The sequence below is a fragment of the Gossypium hirsutum genome, chromosome A13 (genome assembly GCF_007990345.1).
Source record: "Gossypium hirsutum isolate 1008001.06 chromosome A13, Gossypium_hirsutum_v2.1, whole genome shotgun sequence".
Classification (NCBI taxonomy): Eukaryota; Viridiplantae; Streptophyta; class Magnoliopsida; order Malvales; family Malvaceae; genus Gossypium; species Gossypium hirsutum.
In genome coordinates this window covers 4,418,031-4,430,851 of record NC_053436.1, presented here as the reverse complement: position 1 = coordinate 4,430,851, position 12,821 = coordinate 4,418,031, and the positions used below count along the sequence as shown (strand labels likewise).

General features: G+C 31.8%; 1 protein-coding gene across 7 annotated transcripts; it reads left to right on the top strand.

The window, feature by feature from the left end:
- Positions 1-1,214: 1,214 nt before the first annotated feature.
- On the top strand, positions 1,215-4,084 carry LOC107894226 (B3 domain-containing transcription factor VRN1). Of its 7 annotated transcripts, none has more exons than XM_041084545.1 (6): positions 1,218-1,444; positions 2,317-2,446; positions 2,720-2,926; positions 3,004-3,212; positions 3,300-3,606; positions 3,890-4,084. In XM_041084545.1, the coding sequence occupies exons 1-5, from the start codon at positions 1,352-1,354 to the stop codon at positions 3,561-3,563; spliced, it is 903 nt and encodes a 300-aa protein (XP_040940479.1). In that variant the 5' UTR covers positions 1,218-1,351; the 3' UTR covers positions 3,564-3,606; positions 3,890-4,084. The 7 variants fall into 7 exon arrangements, with proteins under 7 accessions (XP_040940478.1, XP_040940479.1, XP_016674969.1 ...); XM_016819480.2 differs by having other exon boundaries at positions 2,317-2,485; XM_041084546.1 differs by having other exon boundaries at positions 1,226-1,444; positions 3,010-3,212.
- The last annotated feature ends 8,737 nt before the right edge of the window (positions 4,085-12,821 follow it).

Genomic DNA, 12,821 nt, shown 5'->3' with positions numbered 1-12,821 from the left:
GCTTTTTTACTGCTGAAAATTTGTGGCACTGCTTTCAGATAGCAACAGAGATTATAGATCCTATATTTCATGAATGTTGATAAGTTTTTCGCATAATAGTTATACTTGTCATTGATTTGCATTTGTATTTTGAAAAGATGTTTACCATTTATCAATAAGCTAAACTACACATTGGGAGCAAGGTCTCACTTTGTTTGTTATTAGTCGTGGCGTTATGAGAGTCTTAGTTGAATTGCAAGGAAACTTATGTTGTCTACACTTTTCATCAACACCTAATCTTAAACTTGTTGAGAGCGACAGCTTGCAACATTCTAGTTTCTACACAATCATAACATCAGAGAGAGAACCAGGTTTTGAAACTCCTCCTTGATTCAAATATGCAGCTTTTTATGAACCCAACAGCAGGTGGAGTGCAAAACAAAAACCCTTCATGTCCAGATCTTAGTCTAGAGTAAAGAGTTTGTTCTATAAACTATACTTACCATATCCTTTGACATGAAATAAATTTTAAAGCCAAACTTCTACTTATGGAAAAGGTGGAGATAGGTGTTGGATCAAATTTTATCACAGTTGAGTTGGTGGTTATTATTTTATTATTGAAATTTTTTCGAATGAAATAAAATTGTTTGAGTTAAATTTTTTTTAAAAAGTTTTAATTAAGTTAAATTAAAATTTTGCTGAAAATATAATTAAATTTCTAGTTAGAGAACATAGATATGATACTATATATATTTAAAATTTCTTTTAAAGGAAAATGAGAAAACAATATAAATTTGAGTTGTTTATTTACTTGTTTAAACTTTATGTCCAAGGAAAATAAATTAAAATTGTATAATTTAACATTTTTATACAAGTTTTTAGACTTTCATATATATATATATATTATAAAAAGATATATTTTTTTAAAATATATTCTTTATAAAAAAATCTTAAAAAATATATATTTTTTAAAATTTGAAGATTATTTGAATTTTTTTTGTAATTTATTATTTGATTTACTTAAGTTGTAAACATCTAACTCACCTTAAAAAAATTTAATTATTTATTCGAATTAATTAAAAAAATAAAATAATTTATTTCAATTAATCCAAAATTTAGTCAATCAAGATTAATGTTAAGCAAGAAAGTTCTACTAGAATTTAATGTAATGTAACTGATTCTGGCTTCATTTGTAGTTGGACCCCACAAAAGTGTAAGTTTGATGGATGGTGCAAGAAAATAAAATAGAAAAACAAGAAAAATCTTATTACATAGCATAGAAAGTGTCAAAGGAATGTAAGAAGTTGATCATCACGGCCTCTGAGTGTCTGATGGTCGAACAAAATAAAGCTAGCTACTCCGAAAGAAAACAATGTCACAGCCAATGGGTCCATCTTTGCCTCACAAGAAATCCTGCATCTTCTACAAGTTAATGGTGGCCTCCATTCTTCATGACAAGAAGCTTGTTAAGTTCTCTTTCTCTCTCTTTGTTTGGTCTCTGGGAAAGTTGTAAACTTGTTGCAAAATTTATTTCCTTCCATCTTTATTTTCCCTTGTTCTCTCGCTCTCTTTGGGAAAAGTTGTAAACTTGCATGAAGGGTACTTTCTTTTTGACTTGTTTAGTTGGTATGGAAGTTCAAAGAAAACAAATTTAAGGGTTTTGCATCAAAATTGAACCTATTTTCCAAGTTTCAAGAACATACTTGGATCATACAAACCAGTCTTTCCCCTACAGTAATTAAAGAGGAAAAGAAAAAAAAATACTTGAAAGTTTCAAGCTTTATTTGGTTGCTGTAAAAAGCTGAATCAAAAAGATTGAACTGTTAACATTTCTACTTTACCTTTTGGATCATCGAACACTTTTTGCTTGCTTCATTATCTTATTATATTGTTTTTGATCTGTTCAATTAGTTGGATTCCCACTAATCTTTTCAAATATCCATAATGGGTGTTTTCTTTTTCCAATTTATTTCATGTTTTGACCTTGAAAATCTGTTCTTTGGGTACTGTCCATGAAAAAATTGCATTAAAGTAATTGCAAGTTGTGGTTATTGTAACGCCCTTTTGATTTAATTATCATCAATGACTGTTACAGCCACTATATGGCTTATATTATATTTTTCCCAGATATTGACATTTTTTTTGTTTTTTTAATTGGTAAATATTTGTTTTTCAGCTGCAATGTTCAAAGCAATTAAAAACATGCTTTGTTGTGATAAAACTGAATGATGTATCGAAATTATGATCATTCATTGATTCTGCATCATTGTTAGTGCATTGTCTCTTCTAGTTCATTAGATTTTGAAACGGATTCTAACTTGGTTTTTGTACTTACAGAAGATCCCAAATAAGTTTGTCAAGAAATTTGGTCATGAGCTCTCTTCGATCGCTACACTTAACGTTCCCAGTGGTCGTCTCTGGCTAGTGGAATTGAGGAAAGAAAACAAAAGAGTGTGGCTTGATTGTGGTTGGACTGTGTTTGTTGAATACTATTCTATCTGCAGTGGTTATTTCTTGGTCTTTAGATATGACGGGAATTCGCATTTTAATGTTCATATATATAATCTTAATGCTTCGGAGATAAACTATCAGTCTAATGGTCTAAATGATTCTCGAGAACCTGGTCACGATAAACATTTAAAAGATGTAGAAGATGGTGCCTTTGCTCAGATTATGCGTTCTCAACCTACATCATCTAGTTCATGCTTTTTGATTGATGATGATTTTGATGAATGTGTAGATCATGATAGGAAGAAACGTAAGAACTCTACATTTCTTGATCAGAAAAACGATGTGGATGATTTACGAGTAACGGTTCAATCCACTCGAGACAAAGGCATTCAGTTTAATGGGGTTGAGCTTACAAGTGCCGCAGATGAAGGTGGACTGAATTTCTTGAATGGAACACAAAAGAACACCAAAGAAATAAAACAAGAAATCGAACCCGGTAAGCTCCTTGAACTTAAATGCTTTCTGTATAGGGTGTTCGTTATTGACTGTTTCTCATCACTAATTCATTGAAAGATATAGATGAATACAAGTCATTAGGCAAATCCATTGTGAAAGAAGAGCTTCCAGCCATGAACTCCCCAAGAAGCGATGATAAGAAACGGCGAGATGCAACTGCAGAAGGAAAACAGATTGCTTTACGTGCAGCGGCAATGTTCAAACCCGATAATCCTTTCTGCAGGGTTATCCTACGACCATCCTATGTCTACAAGGGAATATTTTTAGTAAGCCCTTGAAATATGATTTGATATAATTTGTTGAGCTTTGAAATATTTTTTGACAAAGGTTGTCACTCCTTTTTGCTTCTGCAGCATATCCCTCGCTGCTTTGCTCTGAGATACCTGAACGGAGTTGATGGGATTGTTACACTTCAGGTGTCCGAAGGGAAAAAGTGGCCGGTCCGATGTATTTATGGGCAGAGCAGTTGGAAGTTTAGCAAAGGATGGGCTGAATTTGTCTTGGACAATAATTTAGATGAAGGGGATGTTTGTGTATTCGAGCTGATTAGCACAAAGGAGATTGTGCTGAAAGTTACCATATTCCGTGTTCTTGAAGATGGTGTAGCAGTGAACTAACTATAATCCCCTAATTTGTTTGTTCACCAGCTAATACTGTCAGGTACATCTTTCCTTTCCTGCTACACAACATTGAGGAGATCGTCCCGAAATGCAATTTCATAACTTTAAATAACAATAACAACAATATCAAACTCGATTAAGACGGTATAAATTTGTCGTAGATTTACCTAGAGGTTGAAGTAATAACTTGGCTAAAAGATATCAAAGATAGACAGAATGAGGCTAATGGTTATACTTCTCATATTATATGTTTTGGCTGCTATGTTGTATATACGAAATTCCGAAGTACGAAAATGATTGAATAGCGTTTATGGTGTTTGCAGGAGTTGATCATACTTGTCTCTGCATATCAATGCTTGTATTTGTAGCGTTAGGTTGCTTCATGCTTCAATGTGAAAAGCCTTTTTGATGTTTCAGTGTGAAGAAAAGTGTCCATATCTTTGTAGCCTAATGTGTAGAAAACTAGATTACTAATTGTTGGAATTTTATTATGTAAATATTCTATGTTTTGCCCTTAATATTTGATGAATTAACCATATGAAATTTTATGCATAAAGAATTAAAAATGAAGTGAATTAAACAATGTTGAATTATAAACCAATTGAATTGAACTTTTTTTTTTAATTTCATAATATAAATTATATTATTTTTGTAATTTCTATCATATAAAAATGATAACATTATTTTTTTAAAATATTAAAAGATTTGTTTAAGTTATTTATATTCTAAACTTAACTTTTAAAGAAATTTTAGGAATAAAAGGGTAAAATTATGATTTTCATCCTTGTATTAACAATGTTATGTTTTAGTCCAAATTATTAACACAGTTAAAACATATATTGTTCATGTGGATTTAAAAAAAAATGAGATTAAGTTAATGACAAATTAGTGAAAATAACTATTTTAATAATATTATAATTTCACTTGTATACAATGTATCTCGTTCAAGATTTATGGGTCAAGATTAAATCTCATATTTGAACTACAAGATCTACAAAAAAAATAGAACACATAGATTTTACGTGAAAACACTTTTGGGAAAAAAACTACCTGCAGAGAAGAAGAAAATTCACTATGTCGAATTCAAGTAATTACAAGGAGTATAGACTACGTCTATTTATAGGTTTAGAAAACATCATTTTAATCAACATCTAATAGAAGTAATGCAGTAAAGTTGAAACACTTTATTCAAATCAATATCAAACGAAGGAAGTAAACTTCTATACAAATTCTTCTTGTGCAGCCTATACCGTTTGGGCCTTTGACCTTCAGCCTTCACCCTCATGGATCCCCTTATCTTGCCACTTGTATTTTATATTAATAAGAATTTGTGTCACAACTCTAACAATTTTCACCTTAATAATCTCTATCTCTTTCATAAAACCCCTTAAGGGTTTATCTTCAACAATGAACACCAACCAAGTCTAAGCAATGGTCAAACTTGGTTATAGGAAGTGATTTAGTCATCATATCTGCAGAATTATCATGAGTATTGATTTTACTCACAACAATATCACCACAAGTAATAATATTATGAACAAAATGATACCGAACAACAATGTACTTTGTTCTTTCATGAAACATTTGATCTTTCGTAAAGAGGATAGCACTTTGATTGTCACAATATACTGTACTGATTTGAAGGCCTATATTGATTTTACTAAAGAGCCCTTTTAACCAAATAGTTTCTTTACAAACCTTAATAATCGTCATGTACTCAACTTCAGTGGTAGACAAAGCGACAATAGTTTGCAAGGTGACTTTCCAATTGATTGCACAACCCTCAATTGTAAAGACAGAACTTGTGAGATATCTTTTTTTATCAAGGTTTCCAACAAAATTAGCATCAACATACCCAATGAATCTATCTCTATTTCTTCCAAACTGTAAGCAAGCATTAGTAGTGCCTCGTAAGTATCTCAAAATCCACTGAACTGTTTTACAGTATTCTTTATCGGGATTCGCCATGTATCTACTAATTGCACTGACTGCATATAATAAATTTGGACGTGAACAAACCATAGCATACATAAGAGATCCCACTGCACTAGAATATGAAACATTTGACATGTAATTAATCTCATCATCTGATTGTGGAGACAAAGCTGATAAAAGTCTGAAATGGGCCGCTAAAGGAGTACTAACAGGCTTAGTACTCTGCATATTGAACCTGCAAAGAACTTTCTCAATGTACCCTTTCTGACTTAGGTACAATTTACTTGTTTTTCTATATTTGAGAATCTTCATACCAAGTATCTTCTTTGCTACTCTCAAATCCTTCATCTCAAATTCTTCACTAAGCTGAGTTTTAGCCTTTCTTATCTCTCCTTTATCTTTCGTTGCTGTCAACATGTCATCATCACTGTTCTTCTTAAAATAAACACAACTATCAAAGCTACTTCTTTTAAAATCATGAGAAGTCATAAAAGAATCAGACCTCTTATATCGCTGCCTTGGTGACTGTTTCAATCCATACAAGGGACTTTTTCAACAAGCAAAAATAGTCCTCTTTTTTTGAGACTGTAAAGCCCTCTAGTTATTGCATGTAAATGTCATCCTCAAGTTCTCTATGCAAGAACGTTATTTTTACATCTAACTGTTTGAACTCCAAATCATACATGACCACAATACCAAGCAAGACTCAAATCGAACTGTGTTTCATAACTGGAGAAAACACATCTATGAAGTCCACACTTGAAATCTGACTTTAACCCTTTACAACAAACCTTGTTTTATATTTGAGTTCTTCAACTATTGGAGTCTCTTCTTTCCTCTTGAACACTCATTTACAACAAACAACCTTCTTACATTTAGGAAGCTTCACAATATCTCATGTTCTATTCTTGTAGAGTAACTCCATCTCTTTTTGCATAGTAAATATTACCATCTATACCTTTAGCCACATTTAAAGTATAAGCAACTAGATCAGCCTTGGCATACTTTTTTAGAGGTTTAATTTCTCTTCTAGTTCTTTTTTTGACAATAGAATATTGTGGTGAAGAAGTGACTCTGTTCTAATTTTCTGTACTAACTTGAGGAGTCGAATCTGTTGTAGAGACTAAATCAATTTAAAGCTGCACCTGTTTTTGTTGTTCTTTATTTGAAGAGTCTTTAAGAGATAAGTTATGTAACATAGCATTTTTATCAAAAACAACATCTTTGCTAATTAAAACTTTTCTATTTTCAATACACCATAACTTATACCCTTTTACACCAGCCTTATAACCAAGAACAACACATTTAATAGATCTTGGTTCTAATTTTTCATTATCAACATAAGCATACGTAGGACATCCAAAAATCTTTAAATTAGAATAATTAGCAGGCTTACCAAATCATATATCTTGTAGAGTCTTTTTCTCAATGGAAACAGGTGGAGATCGGCTGATCAAAACAATGCAGTAGAGGCTACTTCAGCCCAAAAAGACTTCGGTAAATTAGCATTTGACAACATACATCGAACATTTTCCATGATCGTTCTGTTCATTCATTCTGCAACGTCGTTTTGTTGTGGAGTATGACAAACTGTTAAGTGTTTCACGATCCTATCTGATTTGCACGATTCGTTAAATTCAACATAACAGAATTCTAAGTCATTATCTGTCTGGAGATGTTTTATCTGTTTTCCTGCTGTTTCTCAACCATAGTTTTTCAAAACTTAAATGTGGAAAACACATCATTTTTTTGCTTCAAGAAGAATACCCAAACTTTTTTGGAAAAATCATCAATAAGAGTTAGCATATAATTAACTCCACCTCTCGAAGGCACTTTGGATTGTCCTAAAGATCAGAATGAATATAATCTAACGTTCCCTTCGTGTTATGGATTCCTCTAGTGAATCAAACTCTCTTTTGCTTCCCAAAAATGTAGTGCTTATACAACTTTAATTTGCTAATGCCTTGCCCATCAAAAAGTCCTCTTTGCTCAATTCTGTCATGTCATTTTCACTCATATGCCCTAGAAAACAATGTTAATAATGTTGCTTAATTTTCGTGAAAAACTCATTTCTCTGTTAAAGAAATAGATTTGTATATCATGTTGAGAACGAAGATTTTATTTTTTATTTTTTACAAAAAACACGAGTATACTTTAATGAAAATCACGTTTTATTAATACTGAATTTCTAGCAAAAGCTTGGTAGCAGAAAATTTACTTGAAAATTTTGCCTTTAAAAGGAAAACGCATTATATATTCATAAATTGACCATTTGTTTAAAGTTTCGGTTATGGAAAATGTGTTTAATAGAATAAATACCAAGCCGACAATAAAGTCCCAAACACAATTTAAAATGTCCAAAATGTCCAAAAAGTCCATATAAACAAAAGAAAGTCCAATGCATACTTAAGTCGAAAGTGTGAAATCCGAGCTCCAGAGTCCCCGTCTAATCTTAAGTTTGAGGATCACTTGAAACGAAATAGACAAACGTGTGAGCTTTACGCTCAGTGTGTAATTTGGCCCATGTATCGTGGTAAATATATATATATGAATCAGAGTGTATCATAGCATATCAGATTTCATAATGGAGCATATCTTTTATCATATCTTATCATATCATATTTCATATTATCTTGTAGCACATTTCATATCATATCATATCATATCATATCATATCATATCATATCTTACCCCCATCCGCTATGCACCATCTCTGTTCAACCAATCCCACCAATTAGGACTAAAAGAGTCCATCCATCCAATCACACCAATATGTGTTGGTATGCCATTCATAAATATGCAACTGAGTTGCCAAACAGAAATTTTGCAGTCTAGTCGTCATGGTTGCAGTAAGAACTGTCATATAGTATTCCCTCCATCATGTCACATCCTACCCCAAAACATAGATAAAATTAGTCATAATCATACATACATATACCATAAGTCTTACGACATGCATATTCATATATATATTTTTTAAGGGACAGAGCATAGCATATAGATTATACATAACATAACATACTTAGCATACTTCCTAAGCTTACCCTTATGTATATACAAACTAAAACTTATGCTTTTCCGGACCTATATGATGCCCACGAACCTAATTTTTGAGTCCCTTATTCGACCCCTAATTAGGAGTTAAAATTGGCTAAAAAGGCTCACACGGCCTAACAAACTAGCCCATGTGGTCCACACGGGCTACCAATCCAAGTCATGTAATCAAACATGACCGTGTGGCGCACATAGTCTACCAGACGGCTTGGCACACAGCTATGTGGCGCTAAGCAGTTTCAAAAATATCCACTGTTTTGCAATTTTCTCGAGTTTCAAGTGATATTTCGAGTTAGTTTCATACACCTGACAGGGAGAATGATCCACCACACAATCATACTCTTTGAACCCTACAAACAGCTCCAAAACCTAACAATTACAACTTTGATTTAACACAAAAATTTAAAACTACCTTTTTATTAAAGAAAACAGTCCCAACTTCCACAAACGAGCACTTTCCACAAAATTACAACAACTCTAACCGTTCCAAAAACTTAATTTGTGGGAGGTTCGTCTACCACCACACGCTTTTCTCTTGACCACAAGAACAAACCCACAAGACAACATTACTCATAAAATAATTTATCAATGAATTTTCACTTCGAATAATGAAACCCTGACCTCAAAAAAATTAACCTTTCAAACAACTTACCAACCTCGTTCGAATCCACCACGATGAAAGGAAAGATATAAGCGAAACAACGGAATCACAACAAGTAAAAACAGAGCTTTTTGTGCAAAAAAAAAATTTTTGCAGCAAAGAAAAGAAGGAAGGCAAATGGCAGAATAGAAAAAAACAAACGGTCGACAAGAGGAAAAGAAAATAAAGAAAGAAAGAAAAATAACAATAAAACGGGATAAAGAGAAAGAAAAGATACTTGAGAGGCTTTTAGGGGATAATAACAAACTAAATACCCACTAAATCTACTCCCCTCAACTTACCCAAAATTGGAAATCAATACAATTTCTATCACTTGGGTGTGCAAGCATGGAAGCAAAAATTTATTATTATTTTTTCTACTTTGTAATTAGCGAGATTTGAACTCAAGACCTAAAATAGACTTTCAGGCACTTAACCAACACACTTAATCAAATTATTTAACAAACTTGCATAATCAAAAGCTAAGAAATTTTGGGGTGTTACACAAGTAGTTCTTCAATCCAATATTGATGTTCAATAAAATTCCCACCTTCATTTGCTAACCAAAATTACAACTATGAAATCCCTTTATTAAACTTTTTGCATCTTGGATAAACCCACTGATGTTGGAATGATTTGTCCCCTTTGACCTAAGTTTATTGACAATGAAAGCACAACCCCTTTCAACAATGACATCCATAAATCTCAAACCGAGAGCAAATTCAAGGCCATGGAAACATGCAAGAGCCTCAACTGCACTTGGGCTAGATATGCATGAATTTTTTTTAGTACAAGCTCCAAGGACATGACCATCATGGTCTATAATAACAATGCCAGATATTGAATCATGGGTCTCTTTTTTGTATAAGGCATCAAACTTGACTTCTACTTGTGAGGTCGTCGAAGGGTTCCATCACAATTTTCATGCTGTTTTAAATTGGTTTAAGTGTCAATTTTTTTTATTTTAAAATTGTGATATAATCTAATTTAATGAACCTCTTTAGATTGTCTTATCAATTGAACTTCAATTATTAAATCAAAAGAATTGAGAGACTAAATTTTTAGAATTTAAAGTATAAAAACTAAAAGTGCAAAAGAATATATATAAACTAGAGCATAATTAAATATATATATTTAATATATTATATTAGTATCCAATTTTTTAAAGTAATATTACTATTCTAAATTTTAATTGTTTTTATATGTGCACAATTTTATACAAATATAGGTACAAATTGTAATGTGGTTACACGCATTGCTGTGTGTTATACCACTATGCACCATCTAAACCCAGACACATGGCACATTCAAAAGAGCTATTGGTGGATATCTAAGGGCAGTTCCTCACCCCCATCCGTTGTGCCATCTTCAACTGATTCAGCCCTCAAGATTGACTTCTCGACACTAATTGCCGCTAATAGAAGAGATTTCCTTCCTCCATCTAACTACCCACTTTTTAATGTGAACATTCTTACACATTTGGACACTCCTTCCAGGGATCACTGGGATCGACCTAGGTGTAACATGTTGGAAAAAATCTTGTTTAGAAATAGTTTTCTTGCACAACGAAAAATAAAAATTTTGAAACTAACCCGGTTTGTGATATTTATAACAATAAACTTTAAACTGAATTCGTACTTGTGTTTTCAGATAGACGAATTCTTTTAATTCTCGGCTTTTAACTAAACAATCTTCTCTGCTATTCTCGTAACATGAACTACTTCGAGTGTGGGCTCGAACAAATCGAATCAAATACAGAACTAGAAATATTTTTTTTACTTTCATTGGGAAAGTAAATCTCTCTTAAATAGAATTTGGTAGATTCTCAATTCCCAAAAAATATAATTTATTGTTAAAATAAATTTCCACTACTTTTTGCTAGAATAGCAATATTGAAAGCTTCAGAAAAATTTGTGTTTTTCTCTTTTCGTTGGTGTGATCTGAAACCTAGTAGTGCCATCTATATATAGGAAGAGTTGGTAGAATCTTAGTTGAAGTGGTAGAATACAAATAATATTATTTTGATAGAAAAAATCTCAATTCCCTATTATTTAGGGAGAGGGGCGACAACCTTAAATACGAATACTAGGGTTTGTCGTCCCATGTATTCCATATAAGGGGAATTGATCCTCTCATATATCGGGTCCAATTATATGTGTTTCCTAGACTTTAACCCAACACTTTATAATTTATTCCAACCCAATATATTTTTTTTTTCTATTTCTCAAATTAAATATTATTTGCTTAATTAATTTAAATTAATTAATTTCTCAATTAAATAATTTTCTCTACATAATTTTAATTCCGTTAAAATCATGAAGACTTTACTGTCAAAGAATTTATGAGAAAATATATTTAATTTTTTTACATCTAATTGGATTCACAATGATCAATTAATTTAACTCCATTTTCAAACTTCAATTATTTAAATAATTAAATAATAATTTGAAAAATCATAAATTAATTATCAGTTCATTTCCATACTTAGTGAGAAAACCACATTCATTTCTGAATGTAACCCATTTTTCTAACCATATCATTTCTATCCATTTTTGTTCATTTATTTCATCCTGCAATTCATTTCTGGTTTCAACAAGCTAGCGGAATAACCAATTGGACATGTGCAATTGAGGCTCAAATGATTTATAATTAAATTTCAACTTTTTGCCTATTAATTATAAACTCATTCAGTCACGAAATCATTCCACTATAGTATCGTGACTGAGCTCTCCCCAAGAGGATATAATTATGAAAGCAACTTTATCAGTGCTCGTCCAATGATCTTGTCATAAGTATGTTAACCTCATAGGATATCCTTAATCTCTTTGGAATAATATATATTCTTTTATCTCATGGTAATCATTACATCTTCTTTTATGAAAAGTCAATGATTATCAAACAGTAATCAAGTTATTCATTAAAAAGACAAATGACTTGTGGTCACGTTTACTTTTCATAAACCATATAATGCTAATGAAAGGATATTATTTACCCATGTATTGGGCTATGAATTCCATTATTATGAATGACACTACATATTGTAGAAGTTGTAGACTCAATGCACCATCTTTCGCTTCCTTATCTATTCGAACTCAAGCTTTTACTTACATCAAAGTGTATGAGTCACGCATACATAGGTTGTCATCCACTCAAGATTTAGGTATCCCATACTATAAATATCATAAGTGAATAAACTCATAAACAGATTCAGGATCTATTATTCTTGGGTCCAGTCTGATTTACTATCAGTCCAGTCAATCACATCTATGTCTCTATCTTCTAGGAGTCATCTGTTCCAATGCCCAAGACAAAACATCTCTCTAATTGGGCTTTGATAGACAACATATTAGTTTTTCATTCAGTTTGCTCATTTTCGATTAGAATAATGACATGTTTAGTTTCGTTTACTAATATAGTTGTCTTTTCGTATTACAATCTAATCACATAATACCATTTAGTATTAGTTTAAATATTAGACAACCAATGCACAACATTTACTTCCATTTTTGCTTTGCGTGCAAAAACCATATGAGGAGAATCATACGAAGTATATTAATGTAACCAATGAATTTGTTCTATTAACTAATATGTTCGAAAAAATTACAAGTTTACAAATGAAGATATAA

Bases quoted from the DNA above. Each gene is read 5' to 3' on its own strand.
- LOC107894226 (XM_016819477.2), top strand. From the start codon at position 1,352: ATGTCACAGCCAATGGGTCCATCTTTGCCTCACAAGAAATCCTGCATC. The intron at 1,445-2,316 runs GTTAAGTTCTCT...TTGTACTTACAG, and splicing joins TTCTTCATGACAAGAAGCTT to AAGATCCCAAATAAGTTTGT. The intron at 2,927-3,003 runs GTAAGCTCCTTG...ATTCATTGAAAG, and splicing joins AAAACAAGAAATCGAACCCG to ATATAGATGAATACAAGTCA.